Source organism: Condylura cristata, unplaced genomic scaffold (genome assembly GCF_000260355.1).
Source record: "Condylura cristata isolate star-nosed mole 26May11 unplaced genomic scaffold, ConCri1.0 scaffold00004, whole genome shotgun sequence".
NCBI lineage: Eukaryota > Metazoa > Chordata > Mammalia > Eulipotyphla > Talpidae > Condylura > Condylura cristata.
This window is the reverse complement of record NW_004567105.1, coordinates 3,161,677-3,189,097: the sequence shown is the minus strand read 5'-3', so window position 1 is coordinate 3,189,097 and position 27,421 is coordinate 3,161,677. Positions and strand designations below refer to the sequence as shown.

At 51.6% G+C, this 27,421-nt stretch overlaps 1 protein-coding gene across 7 annotated transcripts in view; it reads left to right on the top strand.

Moving 5' to 3' along the window:
- Positions 1 to 27,091, top strand: part of TNRC6B (trinucleotide repeat containing 6B) — a 180,068-nt gene extending 152,977 nt beyond the window's left edge. For 3 of the 7 annotated variants that reach the window (XM_012720491.1, XM_012720488.1, XM_012720490.1), the window contains 13 exons: positions 802 to 972; positions 4,680 to 4,805; positions 11,256 to 11,387; positions 11,573 to 11,695; positions 11,796 to 11,979; positions 16,101 to 16,238; positions 18,070 to 18,246; positions 19,323 to 19,469; positions 19,709 to 19,804; positions 22,443 to 22,667; positions 22,998 to 23,068; positions 25,455 to 25,594; positions 26,376 to 27,091. In XM_012720491.1, coding sequence (XP_012575945.1) covers positions 802 to 972; positions 4,680 to 4,805; positions 11,256 to 11,387; positions 11,573 to 11,695; positions 11,796 to 11,979; positions 16,101 to 16,238; positions 18,070 to 18,246; positions 19,323 to 19,469; positions 19,709 to 19,804; positions 22,443 to 22,667; positions 22,998 to 23,068; positions 25,455 to 25,594; positions 26,376 to 26,763 — 2,118 coding nt within the window. In that variant the 3' untranslated portion in view covers positions 26,764 to 27,091. The remainder of the gene's footprint in view (positions 1 to 801; positions 973 to 4,679; positions 4,806 to 11,255; positions 11,388 to 11,572; positions 11,696 to 11,795; positions 11,980 to 16,100; positions 16,239 to 18,069; positions 18,247 to 19,322; positions 19,470 to 19,708; positions 19,805 to 22,442; positions 22,668 to 22,997; positions 23,069 to 25,454; positions 25,595 to 26,375) is intronic. The other 4 variants (XM_012720494.1, XM_012720493.1, XM_012720489.1 and 1 more) reach the window with 3 other exon arrangements.
- The last annotated feature ends 330 nt before the right edge of the window (positions 27,092 to 27,421 follow it).

Below are 27,421 nucleotides of genomic sequence, written 5' to 3'. Positions count from 1 at the left end.
GGCAGTGAGTATTTGGAGGTCTCAGACTCAGCAAGGTTGGGGGTGGGAGGTGCTGTCTAACTTAATAGAAGGGGAAGTATACACTGAAGCTGGAGAAGAAATTTTAGAGATAGGTTTATTCTGAATTCTTTTTTTCTGGTAGTGTTGCACTTGCTTGGGAGTCTTGTGCAAATGCCTTTGTGTGTGCTAAGGCCTTGCCTTCTAGATTTGTCAGATAACCCAAAACTTTCTCCTTTGCTGTACCTAAGACAGTGCTTTGCTACCTTTCTCTGTTTTCTTTCTTCTGAGTTACATTGGTATACTTTAAATTCTCAACTACCTGATTTAAACAGCCCATTTATACCTATTTGTTCTGATTTTTAATATTCTAATGGAGGAGATTAGCCCTTGATTCAGAATACCAGTTTGTGGTGGCCCTGGTCTTCAGAACACAGTTGAAAACAAGGCTTAGATCTGGCGACTTTGACACGCTGATCCAGATAGCAGCGTCGTCCCTAGAGGACTGCTCCGGCCTTGGTCTCAGCAGCCACTAGAGAGAGTAGTCAGGACTGGGTGTATGGAAATAACGTGCCTGCAGCTTTTATCATGCAGTGGGCAGAATAGGAAAATCTCTATCAAAGTAGATGACAGGTGGTGTCTGTTGGGCAGAGGATAGTGATGATGATCAGAGCCAGACTCCGGCCTCGTATATTGCTGATTCTCTCACTGTTTGTTCTAGCGTGTCTCTCTTCTCCCTTCTTGCATTCTGTTGCTTCACTAACCAACACTCAGTGTGATTGGCTAACTCCTACTACTTTTCAGCTGACTTTGCCTTTCTCCAATCAAGATGGGTGCCTTGGGGATGAGGCTCCCTGCGCTCCCTTCTCCCCTTCTCCCAGCTACAAGCTGTCTCCCTCTGGCTCCACACTACCCAACGTCAGCCTTGGAGCAATCGGCACAGGGCTCAACCCCCAAAACTTCGCTGCTAGACAAGTAAGGAGGCCTCTCAAATTCCTAACTGCGGGGCTGTGGCTCGCCTCGGGCCTGGTCTGCAGTTTCTCGCATCATGTGTCTGTCTTGGGAAATTTGTTGCTTACTGAACGCACAGAATGACGCTGGCGCAGCCTCGGGTCTCGGCCCGCGGAGTCCGTCCTCCTCGCTCTCCTGGACATGTGTTTTGGTTTTGTTCGTTCGTTTGTTTGAAATCTGTTTCTTTTGTCTTCTCATTTTTGGTGTTAAGTTCACATTTAATAAGTTCACTGCCGTAAGGCGTAAGGACCAGTTCGGAGGCTAGAGTAATGGGGTTTAACAACATATTTGCCGTTTTTTACCTTTTCGTTGCATGGCAGATAACACTTTCGAGGTCTTTTCAGTTTAATAAGCTGTTAATTTTAAAAATAACAGCAAAACTACTAAGAATGTAAATATTCGAGAGCTAACAGTATTTTAAAATCCAGTGCCTCGAAGTCCGAAATACAGCAGTCACCCAGAGAAAGGAGACTGTGGGTGTGGGTGGCGCGGCTCTGAGGAGACTCGCAGTGCTTCCTGCCGCTGGCGCTGGGGCTCCACCTCCGAGGGAAGACGGTGGGGACACGCCCCGGCCGGCCGGCGCAGACCCCGGAGCCTTCGCTGCCTGCAGGGGTCTGCTGTGCTGTCGCGGAGGTCAGGAGCCGCTCCCGGCCGTGCTTCCCTCGCTGTCCTGCGGCCACTGCTCTCCCGTGACTTTTAGCTCAGGTGTCAGTAGTGTTCCCTGGTAGCCCCCAGCAGAGCAGTCCAGGCGCCTTGGGCGGCGCTCACACCGGCCTCCGCGGCGCCGATTGGCTCCGAGGCTTCCGCCAGTGGTGTCAGCACGCGCTGGCCGGCGATCACACAGGACTCGTGTTCAGAGTGCTGCGCTCTGAGCTGGAGTCCTGGGTGATTTCTTGTTCTCTCTCTATATGCCACTGGTTTTCTTCATGTTTCCACTGAGGATGTGGATAGAGGTTACTTACATAAGCAGGAATAACGCCTGCATCAGTATTTAAGGGCAGAGGCTCTCGCTTTGGGTGAGGCGCAGAAAATACAGAGAAGTCCCAGCGCACTTGCCGGTGGCACGGTGTGCCCAGCACCGCGTGACAGTCAGGCCCTGCTCCTACACGGCTTAAGCTGAAGTCGCTGTGCCCTGGACCCGAGTCCATGGTCCACCCAGATGTGGCGGTGGCTTTAGACCATTTCATTTAGATCTAATGCACTTTATAATTAAAAATAAAACCTGAGCCTTTTAATCTCACGCTAGAATTTTCAGCCTTTTTTTTTTTTTAAAGATTTTATTTGTTTATACACACAAGGACTAGGGTACAGGCCAGAGGTGCTAGGGGTGAGAGGACTCACCAGAGACAGAGTGGAGGGCAGAATCGTCAGATCCACTGAGATATACTGCTGAGGGGAGCAGCATGGAGCTGGAAGCAGTCTGCTGCACCCTGTGAGTCACTCCTTGACCGGGGGTAGAGCTCGTGCTGCAGTGGCTGCAGAGAGCTTCGCAGTACTGAGACTCACTCCTTGGCCACCAGGGAGAGCCCGTGAGCCTCTGTTTTTAATGTGTGTACTTCTGAGTTGAGTTACCTGCAGTAACTGCAGGTTTCATGAGCCCAAAATAACACTTGAGAAGTAGTTTAACAAGTCACTGTAACACACAGTCTTTGATGGCGATTTCTAACAGTAATGGAAAGAAAACTGATCGGCCCTGTATAGCTGCCACAGATGCACCCAGTGCCACACAGCCACTTCGAGGGAGCTGCCAGCTTGTGATACCAGGTCTCCCTATTAAAAGTAGGAAGGTGTCTTTGGACAGACTGTTGCTGACTTACTGTACTGTTACCACATCAGGTGTATCAGGGTGTCCCCTGACTTGAGAAACACTTGACAGTGAAGACCTGAAGGACCTGGTGGGAGCAGGTTTTACAAAAACTTTAGAAAGCAAGCTCCGTTTAATATTCCTTGCCAAAAGTGAGATTGAAGTTAACAGTCAGCCTCACAGAGGTTTGGGCCTGTCAGAACGTGCACTCCAGCCTCCAGGATAGAGCTGCCAGCGGCACTGCCCCCCGGAGCCAGCCACGGGCAGGTGACAGCTAAGAGCAGGGTCGCTGCTTGGCGAGAAGCTGTGAGCGACTGAGTGCCATCTCACAAACTCCTCAGCGAAATGGCGTTTTCTGGGAGTGACAGCTGAGCCCCTGGCTGCCAGTCTTGGTATCCCACCTCAGAATGTGTTTAGTCAGACAAGAAGCAGGGGCATTAGAGTTTCTAGAGTGAAAGGTCTTTGCATGTTTAGACAACCCTTTGGGAGATTTAAAATTGGAGGTGGGTCTCTGCTTTTTTTTTTTTTTTTTTATGAGATAGACAGATTTTAATTGCCATTTCTACTTTATGTTCACAATCACTTTTATTTTGAAGGTTTTTAAGTTCATTAATTTCCCTGTAGCAGTCTCTTAATCTATTTTTGAATCATTAAGCCATCAAGATCTCTTTAGTGTTCTAGAACTTAATGATGCCATTACAAAATCCTTTGCAATCACCGCAGTACCCACGTGTCCAGGGGATAAACTGATGGCGACTCCAGTTCCGCGTGCACAGGTGTGTCGCGAGGCAGCGGCCAACTGTCTGCTGAAGGTGTTCAGGGTGACGCTTTCAAGGGTCTGCGTGGGTGGGTCCTGGGTGTTCGCGATGACCTGCTTTATCTGCAGACCAGGGCTTTTTTGATTTGGGACTACAAGGAGGAGTGTTGAGCTGGTGATGCAAAACAGCCCTCACAGGACTGGGCGGCGTCAGGGAGGGAGCGTGCTCTGAGAACACAGAAGTGGGCTCAGCTAGCTTGAGCGCAAGATGAGAGCAGACTTCCTGAGGGGGGTGACCCAGCACCCGGGGAGGGGGAGGTTGCAGCGTCAGGCAGCAAATCTGGCTTCTTTACTGAAGAACTTGTCTTGACTAGAAGCAGGTCAGAAGGGAGGGCGCTCTTAAGCCTGCTTTCTCCAGCTGTCACTGGAACAATCTCTAAAGAAGTGTTCCAGCAAGCTGGCCCTCCAGAAGTTAGGAGTCGGGCTGGTGCACTGAACTGATACTCACACATTTGAATGACAAGGTACAGGTGAGTGATGTTTCACGTGGTGACCCCAAGGGGATTTCCCACTCTTCCCTTTTTTGAACCTAGCTCTGTAACTGATTCAGGTTCCTCATCTTGCAAAGCGGGGGTCAGCCAGGCCCAGGACACGGCGGGCTCGTGTCTGGAGTAGCAGCTCTGGGCCAGACTCAGTAGCGCTGGCTTCCTCACGAGACGGGCCAGGCAGAGCCGCGCGGCCAGAGTGTCACAGTCGTGTTCCTCTCACACCTGCACTTCCACTGGCGCCTTTTCAGGGGGAGCTCAAATGATAGGCCTTGAAAAAGAGAGTAGCTGAGGTAAATGTTGATATCGCCTTTCATTTTCAATTTAAAGAAAGTCGGTGTGTTCTCTGCCTTTCGACCGAACTTAACCCTCTGGTTCGTAGAGTGCGTCAGACTGCAGGGTACTGCTGACCCGGTTTGAGGAAGTTTTGTAAGCGTTCCGAGATTATGCTATGACACTGTGGAGCAGAGGGTAGGATCCTCCTGAGGGCTAGCAAGCCTGAACTGTGCTCTTCTGTGCCTCCCGTAGTCCACAGAAAGCCTCACCGTCACTCTTGTGTTCGCAGGGCGGCAATCACGGTTTGTTTGGAAATAGCACAGCACAATCGAGAGGCCTGCACACCCCCGTGCAGCCGCTGACTTCTTCTCCTAATCTCCGGGCGCAAGTGCCTCCCCAGTTTATCTCCCCCCAGGTAAGCAGCTTTTTGTCCCCACGTTCAAAAGTGAAGGCCGTCCACCCCAGGGGCTGCCGCCGCTGTGCGCTCATTTTGTGATCACGAGAGGAATTGGGGTTGCAGGTCTCCCCCAGGAAAAGCCCAGTGAGTTGCCAAGGAGCAAGCTTTTTAGCACAAACGATCTTATGGCTTTTCCTCACTGTCCTGCAGGCAGAGCAAGACGCTTCTGCCTGAAAAGCACACTGAGTGTGTGTTAAGGTGGCCTTGTACTTGCCTAATATCACACTAATTAATTGCACGTTATTAGGATGACATACTAAATTCTGGCGTGTCGGCATTCAGAAGCTGGTTGCCCCTGGAGGCTTCATCCGCAGATGAACAGAACTGCTAGGATCTGGGTCATTTTGAAGCGTTTGTGGGCGATAGTCTCACTCTAGCGCGGGGCTCGCCTTCGGGAAGAAGAGGGGCCTATTCCCAGCGCAGCCCCGCGTCAGCCACATCCCGTCAGTGCCACGGACCTTTGCTCTCCATCTCTTAGTAGATGGACAGTGAGAGGCCTGTGCCAGTCCTCGTTTCCTCGTACCCTGTTGTAAACAGGGAGGAGGAGCAAAGTAGGAGCTGCCGGAGCCCACAGTGGTTCCAGGCATGGCCTCAATCTCCTCAGAGTGACACTTTACTGAACTAGAGCAGGAGACTTGAGGCCATCCAATCCTACAGAAGGACCCTTGGCCAATCCGGCAGGTTGTGAAGGGCCAGGTTTGGGTTTTGAGGCGTCCTTGCAGGACAGAACACAACTTTTGAATCACCCCACTTCCTTCCATAATATCCTTCTCCTCCAAGAGAATGGCGTTTCCTTCTGCAAGTGCTCAGGGAGCCCCCAGGGCCAGGCGGGGATCCTCATGGTGCACGTCCAGTCCACCTGCAGCTTCCCTGCAAACTGTGACCAGAATGTTGCCCTTTCTCCTCTGGCTTGGCCGACAGCCTGCTGCTTTTGGCACTTGCCTACTCCGAGTGTTGTCACCTCGAGCCTGACGAGTCCTTTGAAACCAACCATCCCGTGTGGCAGCTGTTAACCATGGGAGCACTCAGTGTGACTGGTGGGAAGGAAGAACTGTTTTTGACTCATAACTTAATTGCAAGTTTTACATCACAATTACATTTTAAACGTCCATAGCCACACCTGGCTGTGGTGACCACCCGGAGGGTGCAGAGGGAGCACCTGTGTCTGTCAGGGCAGGAAGTTGAGATCCTGTCACTGCTTCGCCAGAGTCAAGCCCGCCTCCTCCCTCACTGAGAAAACAAACCAGCTCTTGACTGTGGTCTCTGAGGCTCTTGCTGACCTCCCCACTCCTCCTACACCTGCCTACTCTGGCCCCCTCAGACCTTCCCAGCCACTGGCACAGCGCACCAGACTGCGAGTCAGGATTTAGAACCCCCCTGTGTTACCAGCAGCTGCCGCCACGTGGACTTGCTTAGAACCGCTGCCTCAGTGCCGCCGCCTCAGAGAGCACCTCCCTCCAGGGCCAGGCTGTGTGGGGGGCCGCGGTCAGTGCCCTTCTGCCCCATCCCCCAGGAGCATCAGAAGCTTCACAGTGCAGGTGGCCCTGCGGGTTCCTGAGTGCTCGTGTTTTGAGCTCAGTAAATGGGTGTTGAGTCGGAACAGTGGATTTCAGAATGGTTGGGAAAGTGAAATTTGGAGAAAGCCCTGTCTGAGAGCTGGAGCTGCAGATCTCTTTGTGACCAGAGCGGCTGCTTTACTTGGAGAAGGAAAGTACTGTGTTCTCCTGTATCATGTGAAAAGTGTTTATTGAGCAAAGCAGATTAACACTTATCAGATGTGTAATGCAGACTGAATAGTAAACGGTGGACTCTGTTTTTCCTGATGCGTCTGTATTTTCAAGAAACAAGCATGGGTCTCTCATGCTCATAATGAAACAATAAAATAATTACGCCGAGAGTTTGGGCAGTAGAGAACATGTCCACCCAGAAGTGCCGCGTTGTCAGTGCCAGCGGGCTCTCACACGGGCCTGTGCAGACGCAGTGTTTCTTCCGCACGGCTGTTCCCACTCCCGCTGTCCTGCTGTTTCCCTTAACTTAGGGTCATAGTATTTTCCCTGTTCCTGAGTCTTCCTGCTGGCCATCCTGCTGGCCACTCTTAATGAAGAGCGTGTAGTGCTCCATCAAGGAGACTCTAATTTACTTCAGCTTTTCCTTCTCTTGTTATTGGACAATAAATCATTAACTATTCGCTATTAGAAGTAGCATTATAGAGAAACCCTTTTGCCTATCTTTTCCCACATTATTTCTTCATTTAGTTGCTCAAAATGAAATTTCCGGGTCCAAGACATGAACATTTAATGTTTTAGATAAAGAGAAATTTTTGTCTCCACTATAACTGCCTCATCAGGGCAATGAGTACATAATGTAAAGGTAAGAAGAGAGGGAAAACTCGTCTTGCACATTTGCTGCAAATGTTTCAGGCCCTGCAGGGCATCTCCCCTGCCTTCTCCCTCCTGTTACTCAGAGAGTCAGAAAGGAACATATTTGAGCAGACTTTTGTCTTGCTTTTTCATTTGCTGTCATTTTGCACCTGCAATGCTTCATTAAATGCCATCTTGACTCCATGTAGAGCTTCACTTTCTCCAGCCCAGCTGGAGACCAGAGGGTTTTGGAGCCAGAATAATTAGCGCCCTGGTATGGAAATGTGCAGACCTGCACTTTAATTACTCTGCACCCAGGTAGGAACAGTTGTTTGCCAGGAGCCTAGCGGTGTGTCTGTCTGCTTCCTTCACCTCCACCAGAGAAGGATAGAACACGCGCCATCTGGAGAGGGAGACCAAACCAGGGTAGCGAGTCTTCAGAACGTGACCTTCAGTCTTCATAACCACCCATGTCTGGACCGTATGCGATGCTGGCCCTCAGTGCCATTCTAAGTATGCAAATACCTGTGGTAGCCATTCTCTTCATAGTCTTTCTGGATCTATCTTTAAACTACATTACTTCATTTTGCCCCTTTTTGTGTGTTTTCTGTGAGGAACTCAAGCAGCAGTTAGCATCTCAGACTTTCCCACTTGATGCTGTTTCTAGAATTTTCCCATGTTGATTTGGACACTTGAGATTCCTGTAGCTTTCCACTACATAAATGGCCCTAACTTCCCTTCCGCTGATGACCTGCTGTGGACAGACATTGGGTTGTCCCAGGGTCCTGCCTTGAAGAGTGGGGCCGCCCTCGGGGCTTCTACCAGGCCCAGTGGTGCTTATAGCTGATCTGAGTATCAGCTAAGGGAGCGGTGGCCGGCTCCCTGAGGGGGCACGTTTTCAGGTCTGGAGAGTGTGGATTATGGCACCAGCTAACATGGCCAGTAAAACTCTTAAAACTGAATGGAGGGGAGAGAAACAGTTCGGTCACTGGCTATTCATTTTGGAGGCCAGAAGGTTGGGAATACAGAAAAAGCAGAGATTGACCGAGACTCCTAGAAGCAGCTTTGGAGAGAAGTCGGAGCCCGTACCGCAGGCTGGGCAGCGTCGGCTTGCAGAGGCTGGACAGAGCCGCTCGGCATAAGCCCGAGCTTTCGGAAGCTGCGTGACAAGACAGACAAGGGGACGTGACGTGAGTGATATGTGTTCGTTAACACAACTCTGAATTCTCATTCAACCTATAATAATGCTGAACAATTACTATTGAAATGTTTGCTGCCCTTTTTTTGAGCATCAGATGCCTGAGAGCTGGTGTGTGTTTCACAGTCGTCTCTTTGAGCCTGGTCACGCATCGGGGGGCCGGTAGGCACACTGCTAGCAGTGGTTAGCAAGCCACCTGGCTCAGACTTACAAGACACAGTCACTGTGATCACGTCTGGGTGCCACAGACCGTGCTGTCAGGTGGCTTCTGAAGGGGACGCAGTCTGGGCCAGTCTGGCGGCCTCTCTTGGGCGCCTTGCTCACACCCTGCCTCTGCTCACCAGTGTTCCTCCCCATCGCTGTCTCACTCCTGTCTTGTCCCCTTCTGTGTCCAGATTTCCTTCCCATGGTTACAGTCAGAGGGTGAGGGCCCGACCGCACCTGGAACTTGCTTGCACCTGCAGACTCTGGTTCTGGCTAAGGTCACATTCTGAGGTTCCAGGTAGGCATGGATTTCGTGGGGGACACTGGTCAACCCAGGGTGACTGCTGAGTCGAGGCAGCCGGCTTGATTCTGTCTGCGTGTGGACTGAGGCTCCAGCGCAGGATGCGGCACAGGGGAGCACACCCACAGAAGCCTCTCCACCACACCTGCACTCGGACCCTTTGGTCACCTCAGGGAAGAGGAAGAAGCAGCCTGACCCAGGGAATGGGAGAGGACACGGCACAGCAGACTCGGGACATGCGCAGCGCACATGCTCCCTGCACCCACACCAAAGCCCAGAAGCGGACACGGCAAGCCAGCGTGTTGGATGGCCACACTCGGGATTCTGAGAGGCTTGGGTGACAGCAGCTGAAAGGACTACGGCCTGAAGCCATGGAACTGACTGGTCAAGTGAAAGAGACTCAGAGCTCAGAAGAAAAGGAGGTGATGGGCCCAGAAGAAGATATTTCTGGACTAGAAGTTGTCGAGGCAGACACTCTTCCGAATGTGGCAGAGATGGTGACTCAGAAGTATGAGGAGACTGAGGAAAACTTGACTCTGACTGAGATGCTAAAGAAAGATAAAATGGGAAGGCCCAGTGGGTCTCTGATGAAAACCCTCCATGACTCAGTGCTGCAAAGGGCGGTGTCTTTCAAAAGGACGGCTTTGGAAAGAAAATAAGGGCGTTCTAGCCAGGAAGACTTGTAAGAATCTTTGGGGGGTGGGGGTGGGGCGCAAACACAATGTAAGTAAATTACAGCTTACAAAAGCAGACAGATTAAGCGCCTTTAGAGTTTGGTTTAGTGCAATTTGGTGATGGGGGGGATAACATCATTGCTTTGGGACATTTGTATACTGAAGAATGATTAAGTGGAAATAAAATTTGCACTGCTTTTATCTTCTCCGTTGAGAACAAAGATGTTCAGCTAAAAGAATCAAGACATCCTACTGCAGAGAAAGAATGTTTTCGGGACATTGCAGAGCCCTGCTTGTGATCTCTGAGGAACACCGGGCTCTTCTGGGGAGTTTAGATGGCAGGTTCTCTTTTCTGCCTAAATCCTGACTTTTTTTAAAGATTATTTATGCTTACAGAACTGGGGTACAGGCCAGAGGTGCTCTGGTGAGAGGATTCACCAGAGCAGAGTAGGGAGCAGAACAGGCCGACTGACGAAGTCCACTGCTGAGGGGAGCAGTGGGCGGGTCAGAAGAGGTCTGCCGTGCCGTTAAAAATGAATTAATAAAATTTAAAACCCCAGCTGCTTTAATGTTACCTGAGGGAACAAGACATTTAAAAATACTGTAACGCTGAAGTGACCATCCACTTTGTATGTGACTTGGGGGTTATGATGGTGGGCATCAGAAACATGAGAAACTGAGGTATCTTGGGTATTGTCAGTAAAGTGTGACTTTATAAAGTGGTCAGCGATGGCCAGGTCTGCTTGGACATGCACAGCTCTAGATGGAGATTTCCTGTCCTGGGCTCTGCAGTGAGAAACTGAATGAGATACAAGTGGAAGAACTGCTCATATTTAGCCTAAAATGAGATGCAAAGGAACTGTCAGTATTGGCTGACAGAACCATCCTGTGGCATAATAAGAGTATCTATGGCGTACGTTTGACATGGATTAACTCATAAGGTCCTCCCACAACCACTGAGGTTAACATTGTCCCAGCGTTGAAGATAAGGGAAATGAGGAAGGTCAAACAAGCTCCTGGCTCTGTGTCACCCACTTAAAGATGCCAGGTCCAGGCAGTCTACCCCTGAATGAAGTTGTTGGCCTACATGGTACTTGCCTCTCCTGGAGAGGGCTTGAGAGTGTTGCCCATGACCAGCTGACTCAGGGGTTCAGTGGGTCAAAATTCAGGAAGACGCCTTTCACCTCAGTTAGCACATCCAGGGCTGTGAGGAGTCCTTTCTCTGTCCCTGGAGGAGCTGCGGCCCGGCCTCGCTCTCTCCTCAGACCCTGGGAGGCACAAGCTGGCCATTGCCCCGAGGCCTCAGCCTCAGCTCTGCCTCTGTGCCTGTGAGTGTTTGGTATGAAAAGTCCCGAGTTGAAACTCAGCTTCTGTTATTTACAAGCAAATATATATTTTCTGTTTATATAACAAAAGCACTTTCTCTTAAACTTTTTATTTTTGTGTGATTCAGTACATATTGTTTTCCTGACCATAAAATTCATAATTTTTATTATAGAAAAATTGGAAAAGTCTAAGTGAATTTAAGGGCATTCGGAAATGAGCATTAACTCTCTGGTGTAAAAAAACTGACGCTCGCTTTAGGTTGATCGAGATTCTTTTCACAGGAAGAACCAAAACAGATTTTTTTTTTTTAAAACAAATTCAGTTTCTCCTCTTCCTTTTGGCCAGGTTTCTGCCTCAATGCTCAAGCAGTTCCCCAACAGCGGCCTGAATCCGGGTCTCTTCAACGTGGGGCCCCAGCTCTCTCCTCAACAAATCGCCATGCTGAGCCAGCTTCCACAGATCCCCCAGTTTCAGTTGGTAAGCGGCGGGCTCCTCCCGGAGCGAAAAGGCTTGCTCGCCTCTTCTCTTTTCACTCAGACTTGCTTCACTTTATGTGGGCCGGAGGGTTGTCCCTCAGCTCGGCCAGGGGCTAGGTGACCGTCGCTGTCATTGGGATGCAGACACCCTCCCCCTCTGGGCCTGGACTGCTGTCATTCCTCCAGGGTCCTCTGTCTCCCTTCCTGCAGGCCTGTCAGCTCCTTCTGCAGCAGCAACAGCAGCAGCAGCAGCTGCTGCAGAACCAGAGGAAGATTTCCCAAGCCGTGCGCCAGCAGCAGGAGCAGCAGGTAGGCGCGCGTCGGGCCCCTCGGTGCTGTCTGGGAGGGCTGCCGCCTCACCCCCAGCGCAGACCCTGAATGCGGGGGCTCACCCGCCTCTTGTCCCCAGCTGGCTCGGATGGTGAGCGCGCTCCAGCAGCAGCAGCAGCAGCAGCAGCGGCAGCCAAGCATGAAGCACTCCCCGTCACATCCCGCTGGGCCCAAGCCGCACCTGGACAACATGGTGCCCAACGCTCTGAACGTGGGGCTCCCAGACCTTCAGACCAAAGGGCCAATACCTGGGTATGGGTCTGGTAAGTGGTCAGAATAAAAACTTGCTTAGAGTCTGCGTTCACGCGTCCAGTCCCACACGACACAGGAAAGCACCCCCACGACGGGTGAGGGGCCTTGCGGGCTCGCACCTGCGGTGTGGGCGGCTTCCCGAAGCACTGCGCAGCTGGTCAGGGGTGGGTCAGTGCGGGCGCGCACGTGCTGCAGGCGAGCAGCGGCGCCTCCCTACCACAGGAGTTTCCAAAAGCCAGTTTCGTTTCTTGAGCTTTCTGCCGTCACTCCACGCCTGAGGTTATGATTTGAAATAAGTCACTTTCAGGCGTTGACTGGAAAAAATGGGGAATTAAAATTTCAAACCAAATATAAAATCCTTTTGTATTTAGCATTTCGTTGGGTTTAAACAGCATTAGCACCAGTAAGGTCATACCTTTGACATTCATCAAGAACTTGTTGGCAGGCCGACGTGGCCGTCTCAGAACTGGGCGACGTGGCATAGGCAGAATCCGGCAGTGAGGCAACAGCGATTTAAAAATAAAAGTCAAAAAGGCACGACACTCCATAGCAGGTGGCTCCTAGGACTGACAGATTTAGATTTTATTTTGGTAAAGAAGATACTCTGCTCTGCAAATTGAAAACAAGCTTTGGGGAGGCCTGGAGTCCTGGGGGCAGCGTGACCCCAGCCGGTGCAAGCTGTGATGGTAGCGAGGTGGCCGCGCCAGTGCTCAGGCTTCGGGGCCCCTCCATGCTGGGGGGCTTCTGCTTGTGCCCACTTTTTAAGGGCTTGATTTCCAGATCCTCAGCGTGCAGCAACTGTCTTCTCTCCAAAATACCTGCCTGGGAACTGACTTCAATTCAGAGTGTCACTCCAAGCCGAGAAGGGCAGCCCCACATTTCCAGCGAATCCTTCTCTTCTGTGTTTAAAACTTACCAGCATTTACATATCTGTTCCTGCTACACCCACGAGTTAGAGGTTTGCTCGTTGAGGTCTGCTCGTTGAGGTCACCACAGCGACGCAGCTGCCCTGGCCCTGGGGGCCTGGCCGCTCGTGTGAAGACAGGCAGGGCTGACGAGCCCCTTGTGTGCGTTCTGACAATGCTACTGGCTTGCGTTTTAATCTACAATAAACAAAGTAGCAAGAAATAGAGTACATTTATTATCTCTACAGAAGAGAGAAGAAGGGATCCGTTAAGGACAAAAAAAAAAAGTGTAAATTGATGTCTTGTCCAAGCTCTGATCCCTGATCCCAGAGGTACATGGGCGACGGCTGTGAGAAGGGAAGACAGGAGAAGTGCGTGCCGGGAGGAGGGACCTGCCTCAGCCCGTTTGCCGGGCCTCAGCTCCAACACAGGCTGGGCAGCTCTCTGGTAACATCCCAGAGCCGAACCATGCAGCTGCTGGGTTTGAGTCAGTTTTGTGTTAGTGACCGAACATCACACAGAGCCTCTTGGTGGGCTGAGGAGGTTTGGTTTTGATAAAATAGCAAGTAAAGTCAGGACTTTTCTGGCTGTAGAGATGCTATAGCTGAGGAACAGTGAGGGCCGCTCTATAGACTCTTACGGAGCGTGATCCTGCCTGTCCCTGCCTGGGGGACCTGTGCGCGGAGCCCTGATGTCTGCGGGCCACTGTAGACGCCCGGCCTTGATTTTCCAGGCCTCATGCTTGTGGCTGTAGGGATTGGAGCTCTCCATGGGGCTGTTCGTGGAGACCTTCCCAAGCTAAAGCTGGTGCCGTGTGTGGTGGCAGTGGACCTCCAAGTTTTTGTTCTGTTTTAAAGATTTATTTTATTAAGCATGCAAGAACTGGGGTGTAGGCAGTGAGAGGATTTGCCAGAGACAGTGGGAAGCAGAATAGGCAGATCAACTGAAATCCACTGCTGTGGGGAGTAGCAGGGAGACAGGAGAGATCTGCTGTGCCCTGTGGATCGCTCCCTGTCCAGGAATCAAACTTAGGCCACAGTGGCCAATGACAGTTTGACAGTATTGAGACTTAACTTAGTGCCATCAGGGAGGCCCTGGTCTCCAAGTGTTTTTGTTTGTTTTTTTTTTTTTTTTTAAAGATTTATTTATTCGTACAGAACTGGGGTACAGGCCAGAGATGCGGCGGGTGAGAGGATTCACCAGAGACAAAGCGGGGAGCAGAACAGGCAGATCGACGAAGTACACTGCTGAGGGGAGCAGCGGGCGGGTCAGGAGAGGTCTGCCACGCCATATGGTCACCTCCGGGGCAGGCGGGGATCGAACTCATGCGGAAGTGGCTTCAGTTTCTTAGTGCAGTGCTTTAACCCGCTGCACCACCAGGGAGGGCCCTGTTTGTTTGTTTTTTAAGATTTATTTATTTATGCATACAGAACCTGGGATACAGGCCAGAGGTGCAGGAGCGGTGAGAGGACCCACCAGAGACAGAGTAGGGAGCAGAACAGGCCGACTGACAAAATACACTGCTAACGGGAGTAGCAGGCGGGTCAGGAGAGGTCTGCCGCACCATGTGGGTCACCTCCGGGGCTGGGGTTCGAACTCGTGCTGAAGTGGCCTTAGCTTCTTAGTGCTGCATTTACCCGCTGCCACTAGGAAGTCCTGATCTCCCAAGTTTTTTAACGAGATGAATGCCCACTTCTAGTGTGCAGATGGAGCTGTTTAAACTCGTCCCTCTCCTGCAGTTTATAGCTCTTCTAACTGAAACTGCTAAAATTAAATAGCTTTAATTCACTATGAACTTTTAGAAAATTCAGAGAAACTAAAGAAAAGTAATGCCTATGGGAAGGCTCTTTATCATCCTAACAATGCTTACATTCCTCTTCTTAATCTTAACCAGAATCCTAAGTTACCTTTCAAATCCTTCTGGATAGAGGTGAAATTGCCCAGAGCGAGCAGCAAGGGCCCCCCCGCCGCGGCTGGGTAACACCCTTGTTCCCTTCAGCTCCCCTGTCCTCCAGCCGCCTTTCATTTAAGCGACATAGGACAAAAGAAGGAACTTGCTTCAACCGTTGAGAAAATGATTTAATTTGAAGTCCCAGCTCGTCCTGAGGGTTTCTGCCCCTCCTGTCCCCAAGCAGTCACGGGGGCTCGCAGAGTCGGTTGCCGGCCATGGGAAGGAAACCTGCTCTCACAGTCACAGCGACATTTTAAACTCGGGTCAGGGAGACCGTGGCAGGCATTTGGACTTGATGAGTCATGTGTTTCTAAAACCCCCGACTACCAGGAGCACCCGGAGAAATCTTGACCTGTGCCCACATGCTGCATTGGCAGTGACTTGTCCTTCCCTCCCGGTTTGATTTATTTTAGTTCCTTATTTCACCCTTTCAAAGTCTGTATGAAAGAGCAGTAAGTACACGCTGACCACAGCGCTTGGCGGCGTGGCCTGCTCGTGGCCTGCTCCAGCCTTGGGGCTTCTGCGCTTCAGGCCTCCTCTCCTGCTGTGCTCGGGTTGGGACCTGCCTCCACCTTGCCCCCTTGCGCTGCCTGTTCCTTCCGAAACACAGGCCCAATTCTGTGTCTTGGTCGCTTAAAAATTTCTTTGTCTGTGGGGGGTGGGAAAGTCCCAGGTCCTTGGCCTGACGACTACAGATCCTGCAGGGCAGGCCCCTTCCCTTCCCCCCTCCCCCCCACCCCGACCCCCGTCTCCTGCATTCTGCTTCTCTATTCCAAGTGCGGGCCCCACATGGAACTCCTCCCCCTTCCCCAAAATATGCCTGTCACCACTCAGAACCTTGTGCCTGACTCTGACTGACTCGCACCGCTCCCCTGGGCCCTGGATCAAATGTCCCTCCCCCGACGCCCTCACCACAGCCTGGAGGCTGCTGTCCTCCCAGGGCGGATGCAATGGCGTCTCTGGCTCAGTGGGAGACTCCCCACCCGGCCTTAGCTCGGCCTTAACCGGCACACGCGGGAGCTGAGTGAAGGCCTGAGTGCCTGGTCCCCGCAGCGGCCTCAGGTGATTGGCAGTCACATGCGTCTCCTGCATTTACGGAGAAAGAGTCACCACGTTTTTAGCAAGCAGGAACATTTTGAATCAGAGTATCAGTTTCTAGTAAAGAAACTTTGGTGACTGGTCTTTCAGTGGTGAATGAGGACATGGCGAGCCCTGCCAGAATCCTTGGTTACGGGGTACGGCTGCGGGAGACACTGACCTTGGCGCTCTGTTCCAGGCTTCAGCTCTGGCGGCATGGACTACGGCATGGTTGGTGGGAAGGAGGCCGGGACCGAGTCTCGCTTTAAGCAGTGGACCTCCATGATGGAGGGCCTGCCCTCTGTAGCCACACAAGAAGCCAATATGCACAAAAACGGTAAGTGTGTGGGTGGAGCGGGGTTATGCCTCCCTGGGCTGGCCTCCATGAAGCGTCTGAAAGCCGTTTTGAAGCACTGGTCTTGAGCTTGCTCTGGATTCCTTCTTTCCTGTTCTTGTGATCACCTGATTGGGTGACTGGGATTGTATTGTGTTGTGTGTGTTTCAAATGATAGGAAATTTCTGTCGGTTCTCATCAGAGGAGTAGGATTTCCCTTCTGCAGTGCTGTTGAGGGGTGTGACAGTGAACCTCATGTACCCATTAGACTGAAATCTTGATAAATTGACCAAGAGACAAAAATCTAGATTTTGGGGGTTGTTTAGAGGCCCAGAAAATCACAAACATGTAGCATATTGATTATTGGATCCCTTTCCAAAAGGTATCTAATAGGTCAATCCATGAGATTGGAACTTCCCACGACACTCTGGTTCCTTTTGCAAGACGGCGGTTGAGGCATGGCAGACGGGTTATAGCTCGGCCTGTGTGTCCTCAGCTCTTACGGTGAGCCTCCGTTTCCCAACAGACAGAGGCCTTCGGCTCCTTTCTTAGCTTTGTTTCAGTATTTGTTTAGTTTTACATTAACTCACTTGAAGCCTCTCGAGGTTCCTTTGTAAAGCCCTCTCTCCCATGTCCCTCCAGGAGGCTGGGGAAGTGGCCGCCGAGAGCTCTCTGCCTGCTGTCCCTAAGCATTATCACGCCACCAGATCAAGAATGATTTATTGAAGCTGGGTCCCCTTGTCCCCAGAGACGGGCTGGGCGGTGATAGCAGAGATGGCACGAGAGGACAGCTAGAGAGTAAAGCATCCTCTTGCCTTTTCCGAGTTTATAGACAGTGTTTCCCACTTCCCTTGAAGCCTGTCAGCCACAGGGCTTTTCACCCCCAAGAGCCCCCGGGGCAGACTCCCATCACGCCCAGAAAACCAGCTTCTCCCAGCTGAGCGTGGCAAGCGTGGGCCTGTTCCTGTGCTGTAATCGGTATTCCACACATGCTGTGACACAGTACCTGGAAGTTCAGAAACAGCATCTAGAAGCACATCGAGTAATGAATACGGCACACAACTACTGGAGGAATCGCAAGTCGTAGCTCAGCTTTTGGGAGTAAAGCTCTCTTTTTTACTCTTTCTTCTGTTAACTTCAAGGAAGTTTCAAGTTTTCCATGCTCTTCCTGCCTCGTGGCAGTTAAATGCACGAAGGGGGGCCGACCGAAGTGTCACCAAGCCCCCCGGGAAAGCAGCCACAAAGGACGCGCTGTTGGTGTGAGGCCGCGGCTGCAGCGCCGGTCTGTGCTGGCGAGGGCCCGGCAGGAATTCCATCTCACTGCTCTGGAATTGAAAGCAATTGCAGATGCTTTTTTTCTCTCTCTCTCCATGGACGCCCTCTGTTTACACAGCTTCTTCCAGCTAAATTGAGCCCATTCGGCCCCCAAAGAACCCTGGTGCCAGTTCAGATGTCCCCAGATTGTTTAGCAAGTTTCCAGCTCACACTCCCAAGTGGCTAGTATGGAAACTGGCCGGAGAGTGGTGGGACTCACAGCCGGTGAAGTCCTGTTGATTTCATGAGACTGGCATTTGGGAAGGATCGCTCGAGAGTGGGGGCAGGGCTGCGTGCCAGGGGAGAGCCCTGCTCAGGAGGGCGGGGAGAACTCGGTGGTCGCCCTGCCACGCATCCTGCAGCTGTATTCTGAGTCTTCAGTGCGACCTCGAGTCAGCACCCTTGTGCTCCGCATGCTTCAGCATGCTGCGCTCATTTCTGCTCCTCTGAGTAACAGCATCAACTTCTGTTCACAGGAGTCCTTTCTGGCTGTGAATTCATTCCTTTCCTCTTTTCTCAGGCGCTATTGTGGCCCCCGGTAAGGCCCGAGGAGGGTCACCTTACAACCAGTTTGACATCATCCCGGGTGACACGCTGGGTGGCCATACGGGTCCTGCTGGTGATAGCTGGTTACCTGCCAAATCTCCACCAACAAATAAAATCGGAAGTAAATCCAGCAATGCCAGTTGGCCTCCAGGTACTGTCTAGGAAATGCTTTCTCTGGGGTATTGTGTGGTTTTCAGTTGTAATTTGGGGGTCTGGATGGATTTGAGGTGCGCAGTTTCATTTTTCGCTGAGTCAGTATTTCTGATAGAGCAATCCCCAAGCTGTGCTTGGAGAGCGCGTTTTCACTCGACGGGGCCTCAGCCTCCGTCAGTCGGGAGGTCAGGTCGGCTACTGTGTGGGCATCTAGACAGGCACAGATAAGCCCAGGAAGTACAGGAACATGATGTGGCGTAAAGCAGGTGACCCTGGAGCCAGGTCTTGGCTGTCATCCCTGTGCGGTGTCCTACAGCACGGGTTCTTCTGGTTCGTCCCCTGAATTTATTGATGTATTCAGCATCAGTAAGGTCGCAGTGTGCAGCAGTGTGTGCAGTAGACTTCTCTTTTCATTCTGACATAAGTAATAAATTTTCAGAGGTGGCAAAGTAAATATTTAGCAAATCAGAAATCAAGGATTTGCTGTGTGTCCTCCTCGGCCTTTCCTATGTAGACATGTCCGTGACAGGAAAAACGTCGTTGCTTTCCGGTTAGAGCGCCAGGTGCATGTTGGTCACATAGGTACCCGCCTCTCATCTTGATGAGGAAAGTAAAGTGTGAATGTCACACGGAGCTTTAAGACAGATTTCAGTTGAGTCAGGTTCTGCCGCTGCTGTCCCTCCCTGACACCCCACAATCGTGTTCATTTGTGGTGTTTTCTTCTGCACACCTGAACCAGTGTGGGGCTGTGTGGGAGAAATCACGATCTCCAAGCCGGACCTTGTCCCAGGTCTCGTCCTGGATGCCTGGACGCCTGGACAGTCTCACGGCACCATGTCACGCTTCCCTGCCCGAGTTTCCCCAGGAGCAGCCTGGGCCAGGCCCTGGGGAACTCTGGCCTTGAGTTCACAGTCACGGCAGACCGTGGTCAAGCCGAGTTGTTTGTTTTACTTTTCTGATGAAAAGCCAAGAGAAAACGTATTGTACCTTCACAGGTCTACTTCTTATATCAAAAAATGATGACTATCATTTATTTGAACGCTCCTGCCTCTAACATTTGCTCTCCTGTCTCAGAATTCCAACCAGGAGTGCCATGGAAAGGTATCCAAAACATCGACCCTGAATCTGACCCCTACGTCACCCCAGGAAGTGTGCTGGGGGGTACAGCCACATCTCCCATTGTAGATACTGACCACCAACTTCTGCGGGATAACACCACAGGTAAGCTGGGGGCGTCTCTGGGGCTCAGTGACCAACGCCGGCCTTTTATATTTGTGTAATACAGCATTTAATTTGTACTTGATGATGCCCCATAATTTAATCAGAAAGTATAAGAATGTGCCTTTTAGTCAGCTAGTCTTTAAGTATATTTTGTCCTCCCTTCCATTAAATAAATACTTCCAGATTTCACTGGATTTACTGAGGTTTACCTGTAATATTCTCATGTTTGTCACCCAAAGGGTCTAATTCTTCCCTCAACACCTCGCTGCCTTCACCTGGTGCCTGGCCCTACAGTGCCTCTGACAACTCCTTTACCAACGTTCATAGCACTTCAGGTAGGTGAGCGCCCTGCTTCCCTCCCTCTGTTCCCTCTTCCCTCGGGCTCCCTTCCACAGAGGACATTGGTGTGTATGTGTGTGTTTCTTTTTTAAGATTTATTTGTGCATACAAGAGCTGGGGTGCAGGCCAGAGGTGCAGGGAGTGAGAGGATTCCCCAGAGACAGAGTGGGGAGCAGAATAGGCGGAGCTACTGAGATATACTGCTGTGGGGGAGCAGAGATGGGACAGGAGAGGTCTGCTGCACCATGTGGCTGGCTGGGAATCGAACCTGTGCCATAGCAGTGGCTGCAGAGAGCGTCATAGTGCTGAGATGTAACCCCTGCACCACTGGAGCCCGGTGTTTGTTTCTTACGAGGAGTACTTTCACGCGCTGCCTGGCACACTTCACCTCAGCAGAGACCCCTCACCTTGGCCACGACCGGGAAGAGTCTCCAGTCTCAGGCTCTAGGCCAGGTGGATGGTGGCGTCACTCAGAGTTGTGAGTGTTAGGGTAGAGGTTACATCCTAGTGACAAAATGCTGTCTCTTAACCCATCTTCCAAGAGAATCAAGGGCCATAGGAAGAACCAGTTAAAGTCACAGTTACTGCGAAGGCAGTCACATAGCTGGATTTCTCTAAAAATCCTTCTACTTACAGGCAGATGGCCAAGGGGAACAAGACCTTGATTAATCCTACCAACACCTGTTGCGCTCCTTGTATCTTTTTGGAAGATAGTAGGGAACAGAGAAGTTAATGGACATGAGAAGGCTTTGAAGTCACTCACTTAACACAGTGCCTTAGAGATTAGCAGACAAGTCACTAGTAATTGGCACCTTGGCTTTACAAAACTTGGATATTAAGCCATTTGTGTCTTTAAGGCTTCTGTTCTCTGTCCAGTCAAAAGCAAACAAAACCCTAGCTGCTGACTATGGCCCTGCAGGCTGCTGGCCCTGTCCATCCCCCCTCAGCCTTCCCGCCTCTGTCCTATCAGCGGTGGGTCGTTTAATGAGGACCCTGCAGCCGTGGCTGCTGAGCCTTCACACGCAGGCTTCTCTTCTGGGAGGTCCTGGTGTCATCCCCACTTTGCAGACAAAGAAACAGATTCAAAGATGCGATAGATTTTGCCTCAGATCCGAGTGAGTGTGTCAAGAAGCCGCCTCTGTTTCGAGGTTCGAGCCACCACCTGCATCCTGCTTTTTGAAGCCGCCTTCTTTTGCATAGAGACTCATTTTCATCTTTGCTTTCTTTCCTGTATCTGTCCCTATCTCCGCCTGAGTTATGTTACCTCTGTGTGCATTGGACATTGACCTGAGGAATGATTCCAGAGCCAGCCCAGACTGGGTGCATTCCCACCCTCCAGGTTGTCTCTCCTTAACAAAGTCTTTTCTTACTGAGGCTCCCACTCTGAACTACATAGTTGCTCGCGCTCCCACTTCCTGGTCAGGCAGATGTGACATCTAGGAGGCTTATTCTGCGGCCATAGCTCTCATATCCACTTCTGCTCCACCCTGTTCGCTGCCCGAGTTAGACCCTCCTTCGAACAGAGTGCGCCGAGCACGCTGCAGGAGCTGCTGGTGGCAGAGAGCATTGTCAGCAGCCCCCAGCCTACTTCGTGGCCCCCTTTACTAAGCCCGCCCCTGAGAAATGTCGTGCCCCCAAACTGGGAGGAGGGACAGTGGTGTGTGGTTCAGACATATGTCAGCTGAACGTGGCTTCTCTTTTCTCGTCACTGAGTCCATCCTTTATGTAAATCCTCCCAAGCCTGCCTTTGCAGAGCCCTCTGCCCACACCTGCTGCCTCTGTGTGCGAGCAGACACGTGGCGTTGCCGGGGTTACGGCTTCTGTTGGGTGTCTGTGCTGCCTCCCCTCTGAACTTGAAGTTCTCGGGAATCACAGTGCATGTTGCCTACAGCTGACCTGGTGCCTTAAATGTAGCGAGCCCTTAGTCGACATTTATAGACTTTTTATTTTCATTATTATTAAATATCTGTTTGAATGTCGATACTTACTGTTTTGAGCCAAGAAAAGTTAATTTTCTAGTGTACTTTGCATGTGGCTGAGTGTTGTAGAATTCTGTGGTTGCCGCCACGTTCCCATTCCCACACCACTCTGCCTCCGGGACTGGAGACATCGGGGACACGTGCTGTCAGTTTGGCTTGCTGAGGAGGGGGTTCATTGTCTTCTTTAAAAAAGAAAGATTCTTTCTGCGTACAAGAGGTGTGGGGGATGAGAGGACTCACTAGAGACAGTGGGGAGGAGAACAGGCAGATGGACAGAAGCACACTGCTGAGGGGGCAGCGGAGAGACGGGAGAGGTCGGCCGCGCCTGTGGGTCCCTCCCTGACCGGGATCCATCTCGTGCTGCCGGGGCTGCGGCCAGCTCCATAGTGCTGACGCTTAGCCCCTGCGCCGCCAGGGAGGCCCGTGTTTGTTGTCTTCTTAACTTTTTAATTCATGTGTTTACTTGTCCATTCAGAATAATAGTCACTGGAAAGTTTTTATTTTACAAGCCCAAAGAACAATATACTTTTGTATCGTTACTCTCATGTGTACTGTTTTTAGAAAATCAGTTGTGTGTGTGTGCGCGCATAGAACCTGTGCATTTGTTGACAGAAGGTACCCTTTACCTTACCGCCTTCACTTTCTTTTCTTACAGCAAAGTTCCCTGATTACAAATCGACATGGTCCCCAGACCCCATAGGACACAACCCCACTCATCTCTCCAACAAGATGTGGAAAAACCATATTTCCTCAAGGAACACTACACCGCTGCCCCGCCCGCCTCCCGGTCTGACCAACCCCAAACCATCATCCCCCTGGAGCAGCACAGCACCCCGATCCGTCAGGGGGTGGGGGACACAGGACTCGCGGCTTGCCTCGGGTGAGGAGGGGCCGCCCGGTGGCATGGAGACACGATGGCATCCTCATGGGACTGGGTCCCAGTTGTCCAGTGCAGACAGGGTGTCCAGTGCAGCCGGGGACCCAGGGTGGGCGGAGTCGGAATCGGAAGGACACGGCAGAGCGAACGCGCAGGGGGACTGTTGGCCTCCAGTGAGACCCGAGTGCAGAGGGCAGGCTAGGGAGCGCCGCCCCCGCGGGAGGCAGACGGGGAGTAGTTTCTAACAGCAATGGAAACAGGGCCTGCGAGAATGCTGTGTGGCGTTCTTAAGCTTTCAGTCGCCCTCCTGATCTTTTTTCTGGTTGCTTACAGCCTCTACCTGGAGCGATGGTGGTTCAGTCCGTCCTAGTTATTGGCTGGTTCTTCACAATCTCACTCCTCAGGTAACCTGCTTCCGTGGTGGGGACTTCACTGCCGGAGGTCGGGCAGGTCGGCAGGTGGGCGCGCTCACTTCTGCCTGATCACCACAGAGGCGCAGTACACCTCCGAGGGGTCCCGGCCGCTCAGTTGCACGCCTACTTTCAAGGTGATGTCAGCACAGGTTGTTCATGGACCAGTGCGAGTGATGGGGTTACTGGTGAGCTGAGCAGAGGTGGCCGTGTAGACCTGCAGTCAGAGCTGGAGCAAATGGTGGTTTCCCCGTTTTGGCCAGACACACAACAGTCACTTGTTTCATGTGGGAGCTCTCTAGTATGACTCGGGGCTCATTGTGAACCCTATTTATGCTTCAGAAAAACTTCTGCGGTGGGAGGAAGGTGTCCATCCCGTAGCTTGCAGGTTTTCCTTGGTGTCTGTCCCTCTTCTGTGTAGTTGACTAATTTGCTCTCACCACACATGTCCCCAGTTGCTTTAACATTGGTCAGCTTTGATGTGTCACTCCCCCTTCACCTGGGCTGCTTGATGACAGATTTACTCACTGGGGCGTCACGTGGACACTCGGATGAATTAAACCTTCAGGACAGCCGTGGCCTTTGCTGGGGCTCGGCAGCTGCTCCCTGCAGCACCTTGCTAGGAGTCAGTTACGCCTCCCTCCCTTTGACACCTGGAGTGAATTGTCTAGCTTTTAATTCGGGAATGGATTCCTGCACGTTTTACTTAGCCTGCCTTTTCCAGCGTGTTCTCAAGGGCTGTTAATAGGTCTCTGGCCTAACATGTTTGGAATATACACTTAATTAAGCAAAATTAAGCAGGTTTCTTTGTTATGAGACCATCCTTAGACCCTTTAATATGCTAATGTGCATTATGATTCTCTGTGGGGAAATACGCTTCTCCTCAATTGGTTTGCCCAATGAATCCATTTGTGGGCATATATCCAGGACTTGAATTTCAAGGTTCATCTTGAGATCACAGTTTCCAAAACACATTTAACACGAAAAGTCTGGATCAGGTCTTAGTTTCTCTATCTAATCAATTTAACTAAAGATCCCAGGTAATTTAACTAATAGTTGAGTGAACTTTGGAGATTTTTACATAACTGCTCTCAAAACTTGACGTTCCTCCTTTCTAAGAGCTGTCAAACTGCCATGAGAATGGTGTGGTTAGGATGAGTGAAGCAGTTGGGGAGAACCTAAGAAGCCGGTCAGGCCTGCTTTATCATAGGCAGCAGTGGGCGGTGTGCCTAGTGGGTAGGCAAAATGGGTACCGGTTGGCTGTGTTGTATTAGAAAAAATCCATTAATTTAAAAATCAAAACTACCTAATGGCAGACTATTCTCATTGTAGCTTAAAGGTTATAAGGACACATCTTTGGCGCCTGATACATTTACTTTCCCTCCCCAAAAATTTGCTTACAGTCCATCAATCCTGAAAAGTCGTGTGGGCTCCGCTGACGTGCCCCGGGGGTCGGTTGTCACTCGTAACACAAAGCTCAGAGCTGTTCTCCAGTCGTCTCCATCCTGCAGGGTTTCCATAGTGAAACCACAGAATGTTTCCACTGCTGCTGCCAGTGGTTGGAGTTTTGAGTCTGTTACAGTAGAAATCTGTTTCCCTTCCAGAGAATGAACCAAAATGTCGGACTGAGTCACTTGAGTAAGTCTAGCTGAGGTTTTGATACAAATAAGTTCGTCAGGGTGAATAGACAGATTTGTTCATCCGCATCAGGGGTGCAGGAAATGATCGCTAATCCCCGACCGGCTTAGTGGTGAGAGGCTGACTCCCGCCTTCGTCAAGGTGGCTGGGGGCGGAGGACTCCGAGCAGAGAAGCAGGCAGAATTCGAGTCTCACTTCGATGTGGCCAAAGTAGGGGCAAGAGGTGTGGAAGCAGCCTGTGAGCCGAGTCGGCCATCATCGATCTGAGTCATCAGTTCCTTAGCCAGGTTTTTCATGTCGGCGTCTTTCTCTTTAGTTCTTGGTGAGATTGTTGCTGTGGAGGTGGAAAATACAGTGGTAGTGATGCAGGGAACTTGGTGTGCTTTCTTAATTCTTTGGACACCACCTTATTTCTACACGTGAAGGCTCCGCAAACCCACCCGCATGCCCTTGTTTCCATCTCAAGGAAAATAAACGACAGGTGGAACCATAGGCCCCGTCTTGCACCGTGTCTCCGCAAGCTCTGTCTGCAACACGGACACACACCCTCTCACCCCAGTGCTCTGAACTCTTAAAAGCTGCCTCTTAGGCTTCTGCGCTCAGTTCACTTCTGCAAGCCTAAGTCCTGGCACTTGACTGGTAAATCAGAAGCCCCCCACCCCGGTCCTTAGCCACAAGGAGGGTCTCTCCCCTTTCTCACGCTTCCTCCAGTTTTTATCTCACGAGCGTTATTGCTCCTCAGATTGATGGGTCGACCTTGAGGACCATCTGCATGCAGCACGGCCCACTGCTGACATTCCACCTGAACCTGACCCAGGGCACCGCGCTGATCCGGTACAGCACCAAGCAGGAGGCGGCCAAGGCCCAGACTGCGCTGCACATGTGAGTCCCCTCCGGCCGGGCCGCACGCTCAGGGGCCCCCGGGCGCTCTGGCGCCTGCCTCAGTCAACACAGGTGCACAGGAGCACAGCTTAGGTGCGGAGGTGCCTGAGCCTTCTGTCTCCTTGTCCCCTGTCTGTCCTGAGCGGTCAGAATTCCAAAAACAAGGAACTGGTGAGCTAGCGAGTTTAGCACCATGAGACGCAGCCGGTATTTGTGAACTGTGAGCTGTGGTGGTGCAGCCATTGTCATGCTAGAATAGAACTGCTTGCTTTGGCTTCTGGGGGTCTGCCTGCAGCGCTGACCTAGGTCAGATGTAGACCATCCTGCTCCCGCCACTGGGACCCGAGGACCAGAGCTGCCCCCCGCCCCCATGCTGCCGATGCCAGCAAAGAAGGCTGCACACAGGGGGCAGGAGAGGGCAAGGCTGGGTGGAGGCAGCCCCATTCCACGCCTGAAGCTGGGCCACCTTGATCCTGGGGCTGGAGCCTTGTGGGGAAAGGATGGGATGTTTTTACTTGATGAGCACATGGGCGCTCTCCAGGGACCTGCAGGCATCTCCACTAGTGACCCCCCGCTGCTTCAGACCACACCTCTCATGGGCTGGTGCTCGGTGACACGCCGGTCCCGGTGCTGTGGGCCCAGGGTGGGCCCGAGACTCTGCATGCTAGAAGGGCCAGGCTGGGGGCGCGTGGAAGCTGCTACTGAGGTTCCGCTCTGGGAATGCCCAGCCCCTGGGTCGGCTCGAGGCGTCTCCTCCAACCCAGCTCGTCCCTTCCTCCAGGTGTGTGTTGGGAAACACTACCATCCTGGCTGAGTTTGCCACCGACGACGAGGTCAGCCGCTTCCTGGCGCAGGCACAGCCCCCCACGCCCGCGGCCACCCCGAGCGCGCCCGCGGCAGGATGGCAGTCGCTGGAGACCGGCCAGACCCAGTCAGACCCTGTGGGACCTGCTCTGAACCTGTTCGGTGGGTCCACGGGGCTCGGGCAGTGGAGCAGCAGCGCTGGCGGCAGCAGCGGGGCCGACCTCGCTGGCGCTTCGTTGTGGGGGCCCCCAAACTATTCTTCTAGCTTGTGGGGAGTCCCAACCGTGGAAGATCCCCACAGGATGGGCAGCCCTGCTCCTTTACTACCTGGTGACCTTCTGGGAGGAGGGTCGGATTCAATCTGAACTTAGAACTTTCAACTCTGACCTCGTGACCTTTTTTGGAACAGCAGCAGCACTAACTTGACCTTTTCGTTTTTTTTTTCAACTTGCAATAAATACATTTTTAAAAGGAAAAAAGAAAACGGAGAGAGAAAAAAAGGTGGGTCATTGACAGACTGTCTGAGCACATAGTTGCCTCCCTTATAACTTCAGTTTTTTCGTTTGGAATATGAATCCAAAAAGAGAACATATCACTCTTGAAATACTTGAATCATGAACGCCAACCTAGAGAGACAATGTGAAGCAAGTACACATACCATTTAAATTTAAACACAAAAAAATTAAAAAAATTAGTTTCTAGTTTTTCACTTTTTTCATGTTATATGGAAGTTGTTGCTAAGAAACATATATACTGAAAAAAATAGCTTTTTAACTTTGTTTGCACTGGGTGTGTTTCCGTCCTTAGGTCTACCATGTTTGGGAGGGAGGGAAATTCAAAAGAATTGTCGGGGTGGGGGGAGGGAAGACTTGACGGAGCCTCACTTTAAAAACAAAAACACAAAAACCTAAAAAAAACGGAAACATTTGTGACTGGCTGGTTGATGAATACCAGTGTGTTCTGGCACATGTAACTGCCCAGGCATGCTCGTTCTCGTGTGTGCACGTGCGTCCCTGTGCGTCG